Source organism: Neodiprion virginianus, chromosome 4 (assembly GCF_021901495.1).
Source record: "Neodiprion virginianus isolate iyNeoVirg1 chromosome 4, iyNeoVirg1.1, whole genome shotgun sequence".
NCBI lineage: Eukaryota > Metazoa > Arthropoda > Insecta > Hymenoptera > Diprionidae > Neodiprion > Neodiprion virginianus.
In genome coordinates, this window is record NC_060880.1 from 18,842,342 (window position 1) to 18,864,349 (window position 22,008).

The 22,008-nt window shown below is 39.9% G+C and overlaps 2 protein-coding genes across 7 annotated transcripts; one reads left to right on the forward strand and one right to left on the reverse strand.

The window, feature by feature from the left end:
• The first annotated feature begins 694 nt into the window (after positions 1-694).
• On the forward strand, positions 695-14,059 carry LOC124302934 (sialin). Of its 6 annotated transcripts, XM_046759541.1 has the most exons (11): positions 695-752; positions 4,994-5,073; positions 5,880-5,935; positions 6,798-6,981; positions 10,423-10,656; positions 11,409-11,711; positions 12,329-12,452; positions 12,801-12,934; positions 13,012-13,154; positions 13,272-13,392; positions 13,559-14,059. In XM_046759541.1, exons 3-11 carry the CDS (start codon positions 5,886-5,888, stop codon positions 13,733-13,735), a joined length of 1,470 nt encoding a protein of 489 aa, XP_046615497.1. In that variant the 5' UTR covers positions 695-752; positions 4,994-5,073; positions 5,880-5,885; the 3' UTR covers positions 13,736-14,059. The 6 variants fall into 6 exon arrangements, with proteins under 6 accessions (XP_046615497.1, XP_046615495.1, XP_046615492.1 ...); XM_046759539.1 differs by lacking the exons at positions 695-752; positions 4,994-5,073 and adding an exon at positions 981-1,114; XM_046759536.1 differs by lacking the exons at positions 695-752; positions 4,994-5,073 and adding an exon at positions 2,532-3,002.
• On the reverse strand, positions 14,027-21,051 carry LOC124302924 (NPC intracellular cholesterol transporter 1 homolog 1b-like). Its single transcript, XM_046759518.1, has 24 exons — positions 20,873-21,051; positions 20,556-20,773; positions 20,225-20,448; positions 19,750-19,880; positions 18,950-19,088; positions 18,666-18,858; positions 18,508-18,597; positions 18,195-18,412; positions 18,015-18,113; positions 17,724-17,926; positions 17,405-17,605; positions 17,094-17,295; positions 16,896-17,012; positions 16,642-16,822; positions 16,435-16,562; positions 16,074-16,328; positions 15,822-15,985; positions 15,574-15,689; positions 15,313-15,461; positions 15,061-15,257; positions 14,692-14,923; positions 14,509-14,622; positions 14,212-14,374; positions 14,027-14,137 (listed from the first exon to the last, which is right to left on the reverse strand). Exons 2-24 carry the CDS (start codon positions 20,770-20,772, stop codon positions 14,118-14,120), a joined length of 3,753 nt encoding a protein of 1,250 aa, XP_046615474.1. The 5' UTR covers position 20,773; positions 20,873-21,051; the 3' UTR covers positions 14,027-14,117.
• Positions 21,052-22,008: the final 957 nt, after the last annotated feature.

The following is a 22,008-nucleotide window of genomic DNA, read 5'->3' on the forward strand; positions in this document are numbered from 1 at the left end:
CGCACCAAAAATGTCACAACACACTGTTAATTACACGGTAATAGATCATCGGAAAATCACGGTGGATCATTAAGGGTGTACAAACGTACAGTCGAGTCAAATTAGAGCTCTCAATACAGAAATATTATTCAAAAAGGATTGGAAAACGCAAATGAAGTTCATCGAGTTGAATTTAGTTGAAGAAGAATAAAATTACGGAACGCTTGAATCGACAGTGCTTCAAAATATGATTTTCAGTGAACAGCGTGAATTCCGGGATTACATTTCAAAGTACGCAGACATCAGTAAAACTCTAGTTTCAGTCACAGCTTCTGAGGTTTAGTTTTCAACAACTTTGAAACGACATTGTACTGAATAGTGTTTATAATTGACAGATATTTTGCTACTTACATAAGCGCAATGAGTTCTTAAAGTTTCGATGTTTGATGAGTACCTGTCTCAATTCGATTGGAAATTACGTAGAATATGTATAAAGCACATAATTCGTGACGTATTCGCTGTGGATAACTGATGTTGAACTGATACTAGTTTGGTTCTAAGTGATACTAGATTTTTTTAAATAAGCTGTATACAGGCCCCCGGTTACGGACACAAATAGGTAAGAGAGAGGGTAATTTTGACTCCCATTGGTTCGCCTTTTTTCGGGGAAGAGACACTAGCGAGTTTGCTTTACACAAAAGTCTTCAGTTTTCGTTCGTGGAATTTTCTAGCTAGCTTAGCGAGGAATGCAGAGTTCTCTTTCTCCAAACATTGTAAACTGACCATACGTGGTTTTCTGCTCTTTTTCGAGTCACTCGCTGCTTTTGCCACCAAAGCGTCGAGACTTCCAAGGCGCCAGTCGGTCTGAACACGCATAATTACCATAATTGTTCCAATACCTTGTGTCTCTTTCTTATCTCATGATGTTGCAATTGCACTTGAACAAGTTTTACCTATATGACTGTAAACTGCAGTAAACGCACAGTATGCAATCTGCGGTTCATAAATCGACAACGTGCTGCACGAGTTTATCAGATGCAATATCTCCCGAGATTGAGGATCCATCAGGCTATCCTAACAAAAGGAACGCGGTAAACGCCAACCGAGATTTGGCTCGAGGAAAACTTTAGGGCTGGTATTTAGCCTTGAAATAAACTAACACTTAAAAAAAATACATGACCAATCTTGTTTGCTATATTGCAACATGTGACATGACGAAAAAAATTTTGATTTGAAAAGTGATTTTCCGAATAAATTTGCAAAATTGTTATGCCGGCTCGTATATTGTAACTAATTTTTTTCACTTACTTTTTGTCTACTCGAGTTAATTTTTCACAGGCAAGCGTTATTTAAATAGATTCAAATTTTCCGATTTCAACGTATAACTGTATCAATCATTCGGGAGTCAAATAGATCATTTATAGGTCGATATTCGATGAAAGTACTTGATTTTTGCACCGAATTAAGACAGTCGAATAATATACGGAATAACTGACTACTCGAGCAGCATTAACTGTTGTGCTCATCAATTTGAAGAAACTTGTTTTGACCGTTGACCGTTTCACAGGTATATCGTATTGTGTGTAGAATAGGTACGCAGATGAAATTAGTCCGTTTCGAGCTCTCTTCTCGAGCACATCGCGCTGCGCAATTTATACAACCGTGCGATTATATATTCGTGTTACTCTAGTGGTATAGTTATTGATAATCCGAATTCCGATACTACGATTCGTACATAAAATTCACGGAAACAGCTTTGGTGAATATGTAAAATAAAAGAGATTTTCCAAAATCGAGTCCTAACGAATTAACAAATGTGTTATTCCCATCCACATAAACATGTGTGGATTTTAGTGTTGGAACAGTGATTGTGCTTGTTGATTGGCATTGAATTCCTTAAATACAGTGCGCCTCATTCCGACCATAAAAATTATAAGGCAATATTTGCCATGTACGTTAATTTATTAACAATAAGTCGTTACCTTTAATTACAGTAATGAAATGGAGCCGGTACCTACAAAAAATTTATACAAAATTTATCACTTCGCATTCAAACGTGTTTTATGATTAAACGAAGGTTGATTTCTTGGCACGAAATGTTATTCTTCGACCAAATTTTCCAAACGTGAAACCGAAGACAGCCACGATGAACTAGATTGAAAAACATCTTGCGATATTGAGAAACAAATGGAGAAATTCCAAATTATAATTGAGGAAATCCAGTTATCAACAACTCCGGAGAAATCATACTAGACAAGTATTTCTAAATACCAAAAGTGTGTTGATAGCCCGGTTTCGAAAAATAAATGAGAGAGTGAGCGTTTCATAAATCGTTAAAAATAGATTTTTGGTAACAGGAATAACCGTGCTTCCAAAAAAAAGGCCTAGACTTATCGTTGACCACTTGTAATGTCGCTCTGTGACAAACCGTGCGTCTTTGTAATTAAGCAGCAGAAAAAAAATCGTATTGAATGATCTGTCAAGAATTCATTTATATAAAAGAAGAAAAAAAAATTAGATACGGTTAATTAAAATTGAACAAATTTACACAAAAATTTGTCATTGAAAATATTATCAATTGTTCGTATCTCGATTTACCTCTGTACAAAACAAAAATTCCACTTTCAACAACCTTCGTTTTAAAATTTTTCCTGTCAATAATTATTTTTAACTATCGAAACTAGATCCTATTTATTACCGCAGTGTGTTGTTATCGTCGTGAGCCAAATCAATTACGTTATGTACGTGGATATGCGGTACTCGGGTACCTACTAGGTATTTCATTTGCGAAGGCCGCTTCAATACGGAGAATGAATAACCGGGTTATAACCATTTCCGTACCTGCAATGTCGGTATTGTGCAACGCAGCCGTTACTTCAACGTTCTTGAACGTAACTCGTGAAATAAATTCATCACGAAATCACGCAACGTGTAATAAGAGTGACGTGCTTCCGGCATCCGTTCTCGCAAATTGCATCTCCGACCAACTCGAACGATTCGAGCTCTCCTGCTGGCTGAGTTAGGTAAGACAGTAATAATAAGAAAAAAACGTTAACTATTAAAAATATAGACTGTATCGTGTCTGAAATCGTTCAATACAATTAGTTATATTAAAATATTACAATCGGCAGATCGACGTGCAGTCTCTACAATGCCAAGAAGATAGATTAGTTATGTTCGTTTCTTCGATTCAAAGAATCGAGAAATCGGATGATGAAACAATGATTGAATGTTTCAGTTTCAGTTTTTATTATATTCATTTCGAATTTAAATTATCTATGACTCGTCAAAATTGGGTAAATTATAGGCTTTAGGGTTTCCCATGATAGTTCTTATTTTTCCTCTGAAAAAAGCATTAATTTTATTTCCGATATCGAATTTTACTCTTGCCTGATACTGTACAAATTGACAATGTAATTCGACTCTGCGAGCTTTTCAAAGTCCAGAAAAAAGGTTTTTTTTATTTTTATACACGACGAAAGAATGTTTTAAAAACGTGCCATCGTCTGTAGATAGATAAAAATGTTATTTTCTAATTTTCATAAATTCGAAAAAACACATTTCATTCATTGCTTTGTAACAAAAAAAAAAAAAAAAAACGACGCATGGTGTTTAACGATTAAGACCAGACTAAAATTACCATATAAGTTATGTTCGTACAATCTAACAATGAGTACAACGACGCCACTTCTGAAATCGTTATACCTCTTTACATGACGTACGTGCACAATTATTGTACAAGAAGTAGCACAGAATCGAGTGGATTAACGGTGAATTTTACACACACGCATGCATGTGTAAGCATGTATACACGTGTATTCATACAAACAGTCGCCAGCGTTCCTGAATGGGCAAGGATCGCATTCGAAAGGCTTCTAACGTTCGATTAAAATGATTAATTTTTTTTCCGCTTGGTCTAGTTTTTCACTCTGTTTCTATAACATTATTCCGCATTGATACTTACCCGTAGATTCTACGTGAGGTTATCGGTCTTTATCACACGCACGAGCCGGATAATTTGTTTACTGCATACCTGCCGGCAAAAACATGTCAAACCGAGATCGAAAACAGCTCGTTAACACGTATTGCACACTACCAATGTTACATTTGTACATGGTAAAACAAGGAATTTGGTAACTCATGTGGTGTTCAGGATCAATTCTAACTCGTTAGTTTTTCACACAATATTAACATTACGAAACGGCACCAAGGACATTCGCCGGTGTTTTAATTGAGGTTATTCAATCTAACAATGATCAACTTACTGGAATTGCAGTGTTTGTATTGAAAAAAGAATTAAAATTAATACTGCGCAATCGCAAAAAAAAAAAAAACAAACTAGATCGAAAGAATCGTTGAAATTTTAAGAGATATATAGTAATAAGACATAAGAAAATTCATGCTCCTGTTATTGATAATTCGCACTTTTGTACAAGCTCGTCCATCGTAATCTTTGAAAATCGGTATCAATCGGTATTGCCAAAAAAAGAAATCGCTACAGATTAGTTACATAGACCGATGAAACTCGGCAATAAATCAGTAAAGATCGTTTGGGAATCGGTAAAAAAATCGATATCGATATTTATGATGTAAAAAGTCTTTCAACGATTTCTCATCAATAATGGTCGAGAAATTTTCGTCGCTACTTTTGACGATCAATGCCCTGGGTGAGAGCTAAAATAATTGCACGAGACAATCGCGTGGCAAAAGTGCGTATAGAATTTTTTTGTACGAGTATGAAATTCCGAGTTGCATAGATTGTGAAATCTGTTCTCAGGAGCAGTAGCGCGATAATTTTCTACCAAACGATTAAAAAATTGTCGGGCAAGTTCGTGTCTCGTCAATATCTCGAACGATTTCTTACCGATCCCCACCGATTTCTTACCGATTCCAACCGATTTCTTACCGATTCCGCATACCTGACGTCACATGATCTGTACTGCAATCTTGCAAAACAAGGGCGTCGAATGTAGCCATCGTGGTTCTTTTTGAAAATAAGTTCCTCGATCGCTAGCGTGGCTGAAACTCGAGGAAACGACGCTCGACCTGAAGGGAGGGGAACGCGGAAGGCGGTGCCCACCGCGAAAAGCGAAAGTACGAATAATTTCGTAGTCTTAAATGTCATCGAGCCTTGGGTGCGCAGAGTCCGAGTCTCCGCGCATTCGCCTCCGTATCGTTCACCGCAACAGCGGCCCCCCCAATTGCAATTTGTTCGTGGGAGTGAGCCACGTGTTCCTCGTGCCCCGTGCCATCTGCCAAACTTCATTATCCTGCAATTACACCGCCTCAGTCTGTGCGGTTCGAGCAACAGGTTCCGAAGTGTCGTCACGAAGTTTGCCGCGTGTGCACGGTAATCAGCAGCGTCGCGACGCCGATCAATATCAACGCGGCGGCGGCGGCGGTCATACCGTGGAAAAGTTACAGCCAGTATCGTCGGTGTTCAGTGATTTTCGAAATGCAGCTGGCGATGTGGCGATACTAAATTCCTCTTCTTTACCATCCGCGTATTTCGGAATACTGATCCAACAATTTTTCCGCAGCCTTTATCCAGACGCAAGTGAGTCCGAAATAAAAATCTCTTCGATGTCGGTTCTGCGATTTCGTTTGACAATTGTCGTTTATCGCCAGATCGACAAGCTGTCAACGGGACGCTTTTAATTGGCGGATTTTGATAAACACTTTTCGTTAATTTGTTTAAAGTCTTACGTTTCGTGTATCGATGTCAGTTTTAAATCTGGGTCATTGCTACGCCGTTCACAACTTTCGCATACCTGTGGAGTAGCCTGAAATATTTTCAGGTGTATAATTTATTCGCTGCATTCACGCGACATCTGCGATGCTGGTATCGCCTGCATTTCTTCGAATTGTCGATTAAACAGTTCGCTTATCTCGTTTCTCAGGTGATTATGGACGGGAAAATCGACGGACGTGAACCGCGAGACACCGAGTATGGAACGTGAGTGTTGTTTAATAATTTCTCAAACTTTCCATGTGTCCATTGATCGAGGATTTTTGATGCCGGTAATTTTTCAAAATAGGATTCGCAAAAACTGTAGAATTTGTGAGAAACGCTGATTTTTATCGTTATTACCAAAGACATGATTTTAATAACCCAATTGTAACGTAACTGTATCATTTTTTTACGTCATTTGCCAAGCTTGCCAACTTTTCCGATGAATTTTGTGAGGCCACGTATTATTCCGTTAAAAAAAATTTTCATCAATATTCATTATTCACATTGGGCAGCGTACAGAAAAAAAATTCAAGGCTGAATGGCCTATAAATGTAACATATTTTGATATGTAACGTCTAAAACAGACCTATGACTGTACTTTGGAAGGGTTTAATACTCGCAATCAATTATCTTAAGGTTATGCCCTTGTTTTTTTTTTTTTTTTTTTTTTTACGACAACATCGAATTAACATCATATTTTCTTTTAGTTCTTTCTCGAGTAAAAATTACATTATTACCATTAGTGTCGTCACTGCATTAATGATCGTCATGCGGAATAAAAGACTACAGATGCCTGACCGATTGGTCCCAATTTCCAAATATTACCGCGGTGTATTTTCAGATCAATAATTCAGAAACTGGCATCACTTGCTAAATCTATTGAGAATATGTCAATTATTATACATACATGTTACCTAAAAATAAGGCTTAGTTGATGCTGTTTTCAGTGCCTTATAGAAAAGTAAATGTCAAATATTTTTGCAAATATCGAATGCCGGGTTATATCCGTTTCTGATAGTTGATAAAGGAAAACAGTGGATCAAAAGCAGTTGTGAATGAAACCTCAATAGTGTGAACCTTGCAGGGTGCAATATGAGGAGACCGAGCCACCCAGCTGGATGTTTTGGAAGAAGAGGCGTTACGTCCTGGCAATATTGGCCTTCTTCGGCTTTTTCACGAGCTATATTCTTCGGGTGAATTTGAGCATCGCCATCGTCGCCATGACCGCGAACAACACCAAAATCGACGATGACGGCAATACTTACTACGTAAGTATGCGAATCTGTTACAATACTATACGATGTTGAAGCCAGCGCATTTCGAAACCACTAAATAACACCACAAGAAGAATAAACGTGACGCTCAGCCGGTGAAATACTTTTAATCGTAAGTGCAAAAAGTTCACTCCGCCTTTCACCGATTTTATTCACATTTACTTGCGCTTGTAATCTATACTCACATTCTGGTGATTTTACTTTTCAAATCTGTGTACAAAGATTTCTCTGTAGCAAACTATCTAGTGTGAAGAATTTTTTTTTTCTCGCAAAGAATTACACGATTTCTCAAACGAATCAGGCAGTTGGTTCCTTTTACAAAGAGTTCTCTCATTTTCTGAGTTCCTTCGGCTTGTACTACACTTTTTTTTTACGATTCTTCGTCGAAATTTAAAGTGATTTAACAATTTTTATGTCCATTCTTTCCTGTTCGTCCGGTTTCTTCGTGCTCTGCGAAATTTTAGATTCCTTTTTTCAAAGTGTCTGGTAATTTTTCCAGATATTTATTATCAGAGCTAACGATGTCTGTTCTGTTTGATTTACTTACATGTCAAACGACACGAATAAGTTTTTTTCGGATTGAGTTACGCAATTTGGTCAAGCCAGTGAATTCTCATTGAAGGGACAATTCAACGTTTTGTCCTAGAAAATGAAAGCGCACCAACATTGAAACAAAAAGACCAGATAAAGTCATTTTTCGAATAATTCGTATCCATGGATTAATTACAGCCTAGAAGCGGATAAAATCTCACTTATAAATTTGTATAAGGAAATGCCAAACGTAATTTTCTTAGAAAAATGACCCATCTTCACGATTGATATTTCCGGAATATTAACATTCACAAACCTATATCTGAAAATTCCTTATCTCGCGAATAACATAAATTAATATATTCATCGAGGTTTGAAAAATTTCGTAACATGAAAAACTATTGTATATTTCCCAATAATGAGAAGCAAAAAGGTCGCATGATCTCTTTGAAAGGAATAATATAATTTATGAATTTCTATATAGGTTGAAGATTACTTGAGCGCTGGTCGCTAGTGCAGGATTATTAACTCCGCGAAGTACAAAGCCGTATACGATATTTAATTTTTTCATCGCAATAGCGTTATCGCCATCAGTTTTACGGTGCGATTGATAAATTTTCATTATCATGAATATATACACACATGCAAGCACTCAAGCACTCACCGTTTTCTTATTAAGCCAGAGCAAAATATTCCATATTTAAACATTCTCAATGTCTTGAAATACGGTAATTTATACGTGAAACAACGTGAAAATAAATAACTTTAGTTGTACATTGCAGAAAAATTCGACAAATCAACTCGATCCATTCCGTTGAATAACCAAAAAAAATGTCTTATCACAATGATATATCATAACAAAAATAGAAACATCTTTTTATACTAAAAGTATTCAACGAATGTTAATTCTGATGATCCTTGAAACATATTCAATTGTTAATAATACTCATTTATTTCTACGATAAAACAAACTTATGTTAAATAAACTTATCTTCATCTTGTTAATACTTATTTTTTTATTTCTAATCAACAATACGACTCTTCTACGTCGTTTAAACATCCTTTCCTTGAATGCTGTCTGACCATTCTTCACGTGATTGTTTTTCTCAATACTCTATTCTGCGGTTTCTGTTCTCAACTTCTTTTCACGACTTGTTTGCTGAATTTTACGGACTGAATATCCGTGCACGCGATGTCGACTTGAAGACTACGCCGCGTGAGTAAAACTTCAGGCTTACTTGAAGGCCGTTACACATTTATAATAAAGGTGTAATCACTGTTTGGAGCACAATAAGGTAAATGTTGATGAAACAGCGTTCGGTACAGTCTACCAAGTTGATTCCCACACTGTGAAGCTGGATAACATTCGATTGCTGGCACAGAAATTGATGGATAAATTCTGACCCGAATGGTAGTTGTTACTTGTCAACCTTGTCAACGTTAAAAAAAAAGAAGAATGTATTAAAAATTAAATTAAAAAAAAGAAATCAACAATAATCACCATCGATCGTAACGTAATTCGAACGATTTCTTCTTCCAACTTTTACAAATGATTTGAACCTGCAAGTCTTCCTTCAAAGTGGTAAATGCAACGGAAAAATGTTACCCTTATTACGCTTTGAAAATATGAATGCGGAGCCATCATTGACGAGATCAGTCGGGTCGGCTGTACGCGAGTATACATTTACGTACGTCTATCTCGTTATCTAGGTACAATAAAGCATTGATGGTAGTTTAGAGCTAATTCCTGCATTAGAATAAGCGGGTATGGTACGAGTTATATTTAAGGCAGTTGGTTCTTCGATGCGAGATAGCGGCACGGTGTAATAAACTTCTTTCTGCTGGAACGTATTCGTTGTGTACGTGCATGTACATAAGTACGTACGACAAATTCCTATTGCGGCATATTTGATAAGCTGAATCGGCGTCCTCGTTGAACGTTTTGTAATGTCAGGGTCGTTATCCACTTGTTCACGAATAATTCGCGAATGAAGGCACGGTTCGTCGAATGCATAAGGCAAAAACCTGATCCGCAAAATTTCCTGGTATCTCACAATTTTATTACAGAATAATATGCACAGGAAAAATCACTCAGAAATATTTTTCCGTGAATTTTTGACGTTGGTTGCTTCGCTATGAATATTAATCACTACTGGATCCTTTTAAAAGTCTCGCAAACAAGTTTATGTAAGCGAAAAAGGAATTCGAACTATGATGCTTCGTCTAATATTCTCGTGAAACTAAATCTGACGAAGATGTACACGATAAAGGACCAAATCTTCTTGACATTAATTATTGGCACATGGACAATTTAATATCCTTCATTCGCATATTCATTCACTTCGACTATTCGTTCAACCACTTACCTCTCGGTTTATACATTTTTTTAACCATTTGAACACTTAATTTTTCTTCTGCTTCTACATAATTTTTCATGGACAATTAGATTTCAATGTACTGTAAACGACCTAAAGATAATTACCAGCTGTTAAACGTTCGTACATTATTGACTACACTCTGCAAATACGAGCGAATGTTGTTTGACGAAATTTAGCGGTACAGTAAGAAATCGTGAAAATAATCTCAAGTTTCCGGTAGGAATGATAAAGAATATAAAACCTTTTTCGGATTTCAGACATCCGAAAATGAAGAAAGCTAATTCGATAGGTTGCAGAAGTTCCTTTTTTTATATTCTTATTCAATTACAGTCAACACAGACGATCATACGATGTCTTGAAAGACAATTTTTCTTCCGAGACAGACGAAACGACCATACACGGAAAAGAATACGGGGCCCTGATGTATCAATTTCGTTTTCCAATTTGTAGAAAACCCAACCCTGTATACAGTTTCAATCGAGCATAAATTGCCGTCGTGAGGGTACAATCCCGTTTTATTTTTCAGGAGCAAGAATTCAACTGGGACTCAAAACTCCAGGGGTTGATACTGAGCTCCTTTTTTTACGGCTACATCACGACGCAACTGTTCGGTGGATTGCTGGCATCGAAAATTGGGGGAAAAAGAGTTTTCGGTGGTGGCATAGCCGTGACGGCCCTTCTAACCGTCATCACTCCGCCCCTGGTGCGAGTCAATGTTTATATTCTCGTTGCTCTGCGAATCATCGAAGGTGTCTTCGAGGTAAGTAGAACCACCATTGGACGCTGAGTTATTCGAAACACGGAAAAAGAATTTTTCCCGTGGTATTTTTGTACACACAAACACATGTACAGTAATGTTCGTTAATGCCTTGGACTTCCGGCTAACTTGTTTGCCTTCCGAAACCGAATGCTCTTCGCTTCTATAAGAACTATGTGACAATGACTGGCGATGCAGCCGACGTGAAAGATTGGGATTCATTGTCACATTGTTTGTATAGAACACTGAGAGAAATTTTTAGTTCCGGTTACCGCTCAGTCCTTGACTATTTTCATTTTTTATCAAATCATTTAACAAATGATGTACTCTGTTTCTCAATTATTTTGAGGTAACGACGAATCGGAACCGAAAAGTCTTAGTCCTGGAATCCCCGATCTTATTTCATTCCTAAAAAGTGGTTACTTTGAGCAGCCAGTTTCAATTCGTCCATATAAGACTCTTACACAACAATCTCAATTAAAAATTGAAATTAGCTACCTATAAAACATCAGAAAACTGCTTTTTATGAGAATCGAGGAACTCGTTGAACGCACCTTTCCGAATCTCAAGGATTAAAGACAGTTTTTACTTTGACCTCAAACCATAATTCCAAATTTCTGAGCTACTGCGAATGATATATAATAATCTACATGGCATTTATGTGGGAGTACCGGGAAATGTTGACTTTTTTGTAACACAATTACGTGCATTCTTTACACTTGTTCTTGTTGCTCATTGAAACCTTGAGTTTTCAGGGTGTCACATATCCATGCATTCACGCGATATGGGCGAAGTGGGCACCGCCGTTGGAAAGATCGAAACTGGGCACCCTGGCGTTTTCCGGAAGTTTCATAGGAACCGTCGTCGCGATGCCCGTTAGCGGTATCATGGCTGATCGCCTGGGATGGGCGTCGATTTTCTACTCTTTCGGAGCATTCGGCATCATCTGGTACATCGTGTGGACGATTTTCGTCACCGACGACCCGGAGGACGACCCCTACATCTCGAAAGCGGAGCTCAGACACATAAAGGGGTCGCTTAAACAGGTTGACAACGAGGTCAGTAGATCGATTTAGTTCATATTTGACTTGGTACCAAAGGAAAATGAGGTCAACCAATCGAAGACCGTTGAAACGGGTGTATTCTAAAATAAAAGTATGACTACATGTCGAACAGATGTTCACGAATGCCCGATAGATTGTCAGCTTACAGTCAACGGTGTAAGAACTAACTAGTCATCATCAAGAAACAGTCAAACGCAACATCGGAGTTTCCATAATTACCAGATTTTGTTCATCCTCTTACTACATTCCTTGTGGTGAGTTCTAGAAATGATGTCTAGTTTCTGTTTTGACTTCGTTTTGATGCCAACATTTTTCAAGGACAACGAATGAATCGAACATGGGATCGATACAGCTTTGAATTCAGGCTTTTTTTGACAGTCATTATCATGTCTAAGGTGAATATTCACCGTATTATCTGACAATTTCATCAATCAAATTTTTCATCTTTCAAGACAGTGAAATGATAGTTGACATCTCGACATATATGCTACCTGAGAAAATTTTGGAACCTATGGAGACGGAAACAGAAGAAGCAAATGATCGTTTCTGATTACGAAAACTCGGAACAATGTGTTCACGCTGAATTTATAATTATTCTTACCATGTTGCAGAAAGTTGTTCATCCTTGGAAAGACATCGTAACCTCGATGCCAGTCTGGGCAATAGTTGCAGCTCACTTCAGTGAGAATTGGGGATTTTACACGATGCTGACTCAGCTGCCTACATTTTTATCGGGTAAGTGTGGGAGTCGTGAGAAATCAAGTAATTTTTCCCCATCTACAGAAGTGAGATAGAATTATAAAGTACGTAATTGATACTGATCATCGCTCTGATAGCGGCTCGTTACGTATAACACAGTGACGAATATGGTTGAATTATTCACCGCAGAGATGAATAAAAAAGATGCGATGAAATTAGATCGAATGTCTGCTGAAAATGCTTTTTAGGCAGAATGCGGTATTCAGCAGAAAGGGACGCGTTGCTTCCGCCGAAAATTTATCGAGATATCTCTCTTTCCTCCGTACTAATGGAGGCCCCGTGGTAGCAATTAAGGGGTAATTAGCGTATAATTTATCGTTGCAGATACACTGGACTACAAACTTGAGAAAAGCGGATTTGTGTCTGCGTTACCCTACCTGGCAATGGCCATAATGCTTCAGGCTGGAGGATACGTTGCAGATTATTTACGAGAGCATAAGATACTGACGACAACTCAGGTAGCCATTATCTTGCGGCTTGCATGGTTGTCTGCCACAGTGTCCTGAAATTTACGGCCATTCGTTTTTTCACTCAGGTCCGCAAGACCTTCAATTGTCTGGGCTTCGTCAGCCAAACGATATTCATGATGTGCGCAGCCTTCATAATGACTCCGGTCAGCGTCATCCTCTGCATCACGATCGCCATTGGCTTGGGGGGTTTATCCTGGGTTGGCTTCAGGTGAATTGAATACTTTTTCCTCGCCAAAATTAACCAGTCCAACTCGTTGTTGAAAACGGATGAAAATCCGAACTTAAATCGTTTCTTTTTCTTTATACCCTTCGATATTTCTCGCAGCGTTAATCATCTCGATATTGCACCGCAACATGCGAGCGTTCTCATGGGATTTGGAAACACCATTGCCACCGTACCTGGTATCGTCAGTCCCATCATCACCGGATACATTGTTCAAAATAAGGTGAGTAATGGTAAATCGAACGGGTGGGTACAATCTTCGTGGAATCGTCTTCACGTCAAGGTTCCCTGCTGAAACGAAGCTGAAGTTCCGAACTTCTTTCTCGTCCCGAGTTGAAGAGCTCGACGTTCAATCTTTGCTTTCGTGATAAGTTTACGTTCACTTTCAGTCTGCTGCCGAATGGAGGATAGTCTTCATCATCGCGGCGACGATCTACATAGCAGGTGCCGTAATATATGGAATATTTGCCTCCGGGGAAGTGCAGCCCTGGGCAATGAAGTCGAAGAACAGAAACGAGACGGGGTACGACAATCCGGCCCTCGAAGTGGAGACGTTCACTAAGTGAATAGGTCAGCGGTTTCAGAAACTGCGTAATTTCCGCATTCGTCTTCCGTACCAGAGAGACCGGTAAATCGTAATCTTCACTCTGAAGCAGCACATTGGGAAATGTCAACGATGCGTGTCACGCTGAAGTCGAAAGACGGTGTTTTCAATGTGCGGCTGTGCACGAGGTACACGCAAATTTCCATGATTTTCACGATTACATGTATTACGGTCGTGATTCGGACGATTGTGTAGGTATCAAATTGCAGGTCATAGTGTATACGTGTATGAATGGTGAATTAAACCTCGCAAATGACTTAAAATAAAGCACTTTATTTTTGTTACAGTTTTGAGTTTTCTTATTCCCGACGAAAGTATTTACTTGTGCAAAATCTGAGTACGTTTCAACCAGCATTCTCTGGACCTAAAAGTGAGATGAATAAGCATACAATTAGACACAAGCAACGAAATTTCTAACGCATTTGTCCATTCAGTTACCTATGAAGCTGAGTAGAACCGGCAAAAATATGAGACCATGCGCTGCGCCAATCAAAACTATGCCGAGGTACATCCGAAAGTAGAATACTTGGAATATTTGAGATTTAGCAAACGCCAATACCACGATACCAGCGAACTTCGTCAGCGTTATGCCGGAGAACACCTGCAAAGGTGTAAAGCACCGTTACGATCATCGCTATTAATCTCCTTCACTGCGTGGACAGGTTTTTCAAATTTATTGTCAACAGAACAAGAACAAAAGATCCGCAGCACGTCTTTAACAAATAAATTACTCACAGAGCTTCCCATTCCAGTCAAAGTCTCGGAGACTCTTTCCATCCTAGTTGAGCCTTTGTGTTTTAAATACGAATGGACGATGTGGCTGCAGAACTCGACGGATATTCCCATTGCCTGATGAGGGATAAAACGAAAGAATCAGACGAGGTCATTGCGAGTTGTTTGAGATTGGAAGAAACTTACCACAACCAGATTGACCAATGATACAGCATTCAGCGATATGCTCCACCAGTACATCAATCCTCCCAGATTTATCACGATCATGACAACGTTCAAGGCAACGACGAAGGCTGAGAAGAGGGAAAGTCCGGTCAGTATGAAGGTGGCGCAAAATATCACAACCACCGACAAACTCAGGGAGGTCAAGGCTTCTGTCCAAATCGTGAGATACTGCTCGTAAAAGACGTAGAACACGCTGTGAAACATGAGTATTGTGCATCAGTCCATAGATCCGAAGAACATGAAGTACATCAAAACTATGATTTGGTAAAAGCGAAGTGATGCATCGAAGTAGTGTCAGAGCAAAGTAGTTCAGTGACACAAGTATCAGACCTGTAAGGGAAGACCTCGATCTCCGTATCAGTGACGCCAGCGTTGTTGATCATGGTCGTTATGTTAGCAGCAATGGATCTTGCAGCTCTCAACGACTCGTACCAGTCCGCCGAGTCTTTCAATGGCGTGTGGTAAGTGCCGAAGTAGCTGTCACCGACATCCATTTTCCCATATTGGTCCGTGTAGTAATTTACCGCCTACATTGAAACATGTTTAGTTGCCTGGTAAATTGAATCGGCAATTGCTACTTACGTCTGCATACGAAGCTAAACCACTCTTTGCGCAATCCTCGTCGGGGATATCCGTTAAAAAGTAATCAAGGTACGTCCTGAAGCTTTCGACATCCGGTCTGATTCCCAAATCGTCAGTACCGATAGAGCACGTGCCGCAAATACTTGATACTGTGGATTTGAAATCGATTTCTCATTTGCATTTTGTCTACTTTTCTCTATGTCTGAGTCGATTCGCTTTGCTAAACTTCAGCCCAGTAGCAGTAGAAATCGATTCACTTACCGATGGAGTGTGGACAGTAGGAACTATTACTGTAGTAATATTTGCAGCATCCGTCAATGGTTGACCAATCAAAGTAATCGTCAAGCCAGGATGACGCTGCATTTTGAATAAACGATCTGGAGAGAAATAATTTTTATGTCACGTTGTACGCACAAAAAAACCTGTCTTTGAAATGATGTTCCGAGATAAAACAGTGATGAACAACTTTAGATTTTCATAGTACAGTTTCAATAAATGTGAAAACTTACTCTGAGGACTGTTTTGACGCCGAGTATAGTTGCGTGCTCAAAGAATCAACGTTGCAGCCCTGCCCACCGCATATTATATCTTGAACACCGTCGAGGGAATAATTAAGTCCTTCTTTTACGACGAAATAAACGGGCGGACCCATCGAAAGCAATTCCTGCATGTACTATGAAACGAAAAGAAAAACCACGGTGATATCGTTATCTGTAAGTGGTTTCACTTTCCATGCATGAGAGAGAAAGTAATTATCTCACCTGGAAATACTTGAGGACGTATGAGTCGTCGGGCATAGCCAACTGCTGATCCAAGCCCACTTCAACGTTCGGCCATACAACAATACTGATGACAAGGAAGCAGGTGAATAAAACCAGGACAATGATCCTGACGGGTTTGAGCAAGAGACAAGGAGTGTAGTACCGTTTGAAAACCGAGTACACTAGCCCCTTGCCCGGCACTTGTTTCTCATCCGTATTGAGGGAAAAGCAACAGCAGACATCCCACCGGTTGGACTGAAAGCATGTTTGGTGAGTTAAGGAAAAGAATTTCCATTTGAAACTGTTAGTATGTTTTTCACAACCGGGACGTTCCTCATTCCCATTCGGCTACTAGACTCACCTCGATTCGTTCAGCGTCCAAAGCCAGAAGGCTAACGAAGGCGGTAATTTGAAGACAGAAGTTCAACGCGATAGCGACTGAGGCGTACCAGGCGAACGTTTGCACAGCGGGCATGGTAGACAATCCACCTATAATTGTCCCGTATAAAAGCCAAGATTGTAATACAGACGGTACTTTTCTGCTGTTTTAAAGCCACCATCAACTCACCGATCAGGAAGCAAAGACATTCCGAAGTGCTCGTCAATAACATGGAGGGCCCAACCGATCCAACAATGCGGCCAATATGCTCAGGCACTGACTCTCCCGCCTGCCTAGGGTTCCTCTGATAATTCTGAACCATGATAAAAATGTTGTCGACTCCGACGGCGAGCACCAAGAACGGAATTACCTGGTGAAAAGAAGCAGTTGAATTACACGGCCAAACAAACGACGAAATTCGATGACGGGACAGTCTGGCTTACCTCAATAACCAACAACGACGTTGAAACTTCCAAGTACCCGAATATTCCGATGGAGCATGCGACCGAGAGCAAAACGATAACGATTCCGCTGACGCTGAGCGTTATTCTACTGTGCACCTGAAAAATCGGAGGAGCTGGATTTTTTTCCATTGGAATGAATAGCTGGAAGGATACGCCTCAAGATTTTCCCCAACTCACCAAGCAATTCATCGAAACACTGAACTTTCCCAAGGCTAGAACAATGTACACGAACATAACACAATAGCTGATCACCACTGTCGATACTTCCGCTTCTGAGGTTCTTGCGATCTCGTCCTCAATTGACCGTTCGCTCGAATAGGCAATCTCCATCGTGTCCGGTCGTTCGTTAGCATCCCAGTTCTCCATGAAAGCTATGAACCTAGTCATTGACAGAGAGTATTATGCGTGACCTCAATTTTCGAGCAACGGAAGTAACCGATGACCAACGCTTTTCGAATAAGAAGTGGAAGAAAATGCTGAATGCTTACTTTGATTCCCAAGCCAGAGCTGGTGCCAGAGATTCTTCGTCCAAATGATTGTTTACCATGTACGTGAGTGCAAGCCCAGTCGCCTTTATGTAGTCTGAGGAATCGTAGCTCTCTTGACCGTCCACAAGGAAACCACCCAAAGCTACTGCAGGAATGATCGGCCCTTTGTACGTAGATATGCAATCGGTATTATAAGCGTTCCTAGGGTCAAAAAACGATCCCGGTTAACTCATCTACAATTTGACTTATTGAACGACAATGATAATTGTCGGTTCACAACAGAGACAATAATCCGTCGAAATGAAGCGGAATATCATACTGTAGGCATTTGTAGAGATGATCGAGATAGTTGGTTTCATATCCACCGGATGTTGACGTCTCGTTGAAAGTATCAAGACTGTACTGAAAGTAACCCCAGATATTCTGGATCGTGCAGAGTGACAGCGTTACTCCACCACTGAACTCGTTTTGGACTGGAGCATAACAGATTTTTTCCAAACCTTCGTCAGTGTCCTGGCCAATCTGTGAATTTTCATCAATTAAACGCAAATGACAGATATGGGAATTTTCATCCGTTCGCCACTGTTACATTTCGTGTAGTGTTACTCACATCTATGATTTGTTGATGAAGGTCGTATATGGTCAACAAGAACTCCCTGTTGAAAACTGGACCAAATTCCAGCTCATCAGTGGTGGTGTTGTGCAATATCTATAAAATCCGGTAAACATGCAAACAGTAAAGAACAAATTGGTAATTTTCAGGCCAATCTCTATGGACAAATCGCCGTACCGTGTCAAGTCCTACGGGCTTTATGAAGATCTGCTCAGTTCGGTAGAACGGTTGAAAATGCTCGTCGAAGAAGTCCTTCTCTATTCTCGACTGGCTTGTTGGCGCTGCCCAAATTTCAATGGGATTCGTGGTTATCGACAGATATTTTATGCCGTAGCACATAAGAATTATTAAATAAGTCCAGGCGCAGAGGACAAGTACCGGCTGCCTTGCGAATCCTGTTAGAAAAAGTTTCGATGAATATCTTCAAAGGTCAAGTTCATCAAACAAGTACGTCGAAGAGGGTGCCCCGTTAATGAATGTATTTTCTCACCATATCCTAAGGCCCTGAAGAGCGTTTCCAAATATCTGTTGAACGCTTCACCAGCGTTGTGGTATTTTGATCCAAAAGAAGAAGGTTTACCTAAAACAGAGTATTTTGTCACTTGCAAAATCCTGATATCAACAGCGCAAAAAAAAACAAGAGCTCACCGGAAGCGGGGTATTTCCTCCTCATCAACGTCACCGTCGTGGTGGACCCCGCACTCAAGACAATGACGATTATTCCAGCGATGATACCCCATCCGCTGATGCCAAACAACAGAAAAGTGCTCGTGCTCAGATCTAGTTCGGTTACGGGACAACTATCATCGCAATCGACGCAGCTGCAGGCCAGTGAAGAGTTCTGAAAGCAGGAGATTCAAGTCTACAAACTGAGGCAATTCAGGTCAGAAAAGATTTGATACTTGTCAGACCATATGTGGTGAGTTACTCACGTCGTAAGCTTCGTCGCAGGTCTTTGTCTCTGGGTTTAAGGAACTGTTCGACGACAGAGAGTCATCGGCGTCCCATACGTAGGTCATTTGGAAAGGGACGAGACCGTCGTCGCTCGCTGTTCCCATGTACTCGTACCACCTTCGAGAATTTTAGCATCATTAACGTCAACGACATCGTGCAACAAGATAGACGTTTTCGTTCAAAGGATGGTAGGAAAACATCATTTCGATTATACATATTATCAATCACGCAATAATGACTTCTGATGAATCCCGCGAATCATACAAGTTATCAGTCAACATCGCCAGGTGGTTTCGTGATCGTCGATTAATTACTATACATTCAGAGTATCCTATTAAAGTCGAAATAATAAGTGAGAATAGTAATAATAATAATCTCGTAGCTGATTAGCGATTAACTGAAAGATTTGAGCACACGTGCATGCTAAGCTAAGTCTATCGTGGCAATCTTGCTCGGCTCAAGAAGCAGGGCAGATACTCCGTGCATAGATTGTAACAAGGCATCGAGGCATCGGTGTCAATCTCGTAGCTATCTAACCAGGGGAATTTTATGCCGTAACACCCTGTAGCTGACGAACAAATTCAGCAGGTGCCTTGTCAATCAACCCAAAACGCTTTATCGACGTCAATAATGAGCTAATTAAACACCGCATGACGCTGCCGTTTACATATGCCTAATCACACGTATACACTCGCGATTGTAGAAATTCGTTTTCCAATTTCCGAACAGCTCGAATTAAACAGGATTTCTAATGACTCGGTAAATCTGCAAAACTCACAATTTATACGTGCATCTGCTGGCTCCGTAAGGTCCGCATGCCAAATCCATAGCCAAATTTCCACTAGCCGGGTGAAGAACACCTGAACACGAGTTGTAGGTACCTTCGGCATATTCTTCCCCTAAATAGATCTGCGAAGAGAAAGTGACAAAAACTTGAATCGCGCTTTTATTAGTGTGCAGGAACCAGAATTACTCATACAAAAAATATACTGTTCAAATTTATGATGACTCTCTAGGTATCGAGTGACAACTGATGAAAGCTCAGTATGTGCGGTTATAGATCAATGACGATGTTGATGGCAGTTGTAACAGTAATCGCTCGTGATGAAAATGCAACTGATCAATTATACTAATCTTTCTGCGAATTATTATCGATATTAGTGTTCACTGAAATTTCATTCATTCATCGATGGATTGTTATCATTATGAGCAACATTTCTACTGCATTTATAACTTAGGATTTTCTATCGCACCTGAACTTCGTTTATGTACTGGACAACTTCGTCGTCCACAGTGGCGTTCAGGATTTCAACGTTATACATGAATCTGCTCTGATCTGGAGCACAGCTGAAGTCACAAATGGATCTGAACATGTTCTTCGCACATGTAGCACACCTCCCGAAGACACCTTCAGCCATCGACATGCTCGAGTCCATGTCGATGATCTGCTGAGCATCGCAGCACACGAGAGGAGTATCTGAACATTGATTCACAGACCATGTAATTACACCAGTATTTTTACCTGTCTTGTTTTTAGCCTGATCGATTTTCAAAATACGCTTAAAGTTTATCCCGACGACTAACCAGTTTCATTCTCAAAAAAGTGCGGACATCTGTTGTAGAGGATAGCTTCTGCCGTCGAGTTGTTGATCAGCTGACCAGTCGTCGATGATGGACAGTTGTAGGTCGATGCCCCAGACGTGTAGCACTGGCCGTACCACACGCAGGTATATTCATCGTCGCCGATTGACGAGGCGAGGATAAGTGAAACCAGAAAGACGGTGAGAGAAAAATTCTTCATTCTGAAAATGAACGCCCTTATCGAAGTTCCTGAACTTTGATTTGTAAAGTAAAGGCAGAGGGATTGCCGCCGGTTGACTATTTTCAGATTAAATTCTCACCTCGAGTATTTGGTGTTTGCCTTGTCCGTTCTCAGATTAAACGAGATCACCGTTCACCTAACGGTTCGGCGAAAATTTAATGATTTTTGACGGATCTGACACCTTACTGACTCATCATACACACCCGAACTTGTAACGGGATTGAGGTCGGCTGAATCCCGGCGAAGACTGGCCAGCCAAATCGAAGCCGGTGTGAAATCCCGGTAAAAATCTTGATTCTTTATCGTCCAAACGTTTTCATCTTATCGCGCAGCTGAGAGACTTGTTTCTGATCACCAGATAGATTATCTATTTTCTACACACGTACTTACATTGTTGAGCGATTTTTCAACCCAATCCGTTTACTCATGCAGCTGGCCCGTTTAACCACCTATTACAGGTATTTGTATAGAGAGTAAAGTGTCGATTTTTTTTATCAATAACGGTTTGTCTAAAGTACGGTAACTACTTTTTTTTTTTTTTAATTGTTTTTTTCCTCGAACATTACATCCGAGACACCTGCAAGGTGTGACATTGACATATATAACTCATACACATCTGCGCAGAGTGCAGATAAGCGTCCGATGACAGTTTTAATTGTGAATAATTGTTGCTCTGTATCAGTCACGCTTTCGAAATAGGAAAAGACCTAAAAGTCTCGTTTTCAGTTACGTCGCAATCACTTCTTCAAAGAAACCCATTTTTCATCGAATCAAAGATACGATCAGTTGTATAAGAGAATTAGCTTAACACCTTCTGAAACTAATCACAGTTTCAAAATCAATGAAATCCGTAAATTGATTTTTACCAGAGGTATTCACGAAGAAAGTGAAATTGTTTATGAGCTTGGTGAACTAAACTTATTTGAAAAAACCTCGAATATAGGTTCGTACCGTTATTGTATTTTCTTTCCTCCACCTTACTGACAATTTAAGTGTTTCGGAACACATTAACGAGAAGTATCTGTGATGTTATTATATTTTCTAACTTTTCTTACTCGTGGAATTGCTAGGTTCCAGAATTAATTCCGGTTGATTTTTAAGCGACTTGTCCTTTAACTTCCGTAAGCACGCGCCGACGCTTCCTCGTTTTATAAATGATAGTGAAAGCAGTGTGATTTCTGAGGTACCGGTGAGAGGAAAGAAATAGTATTGAAC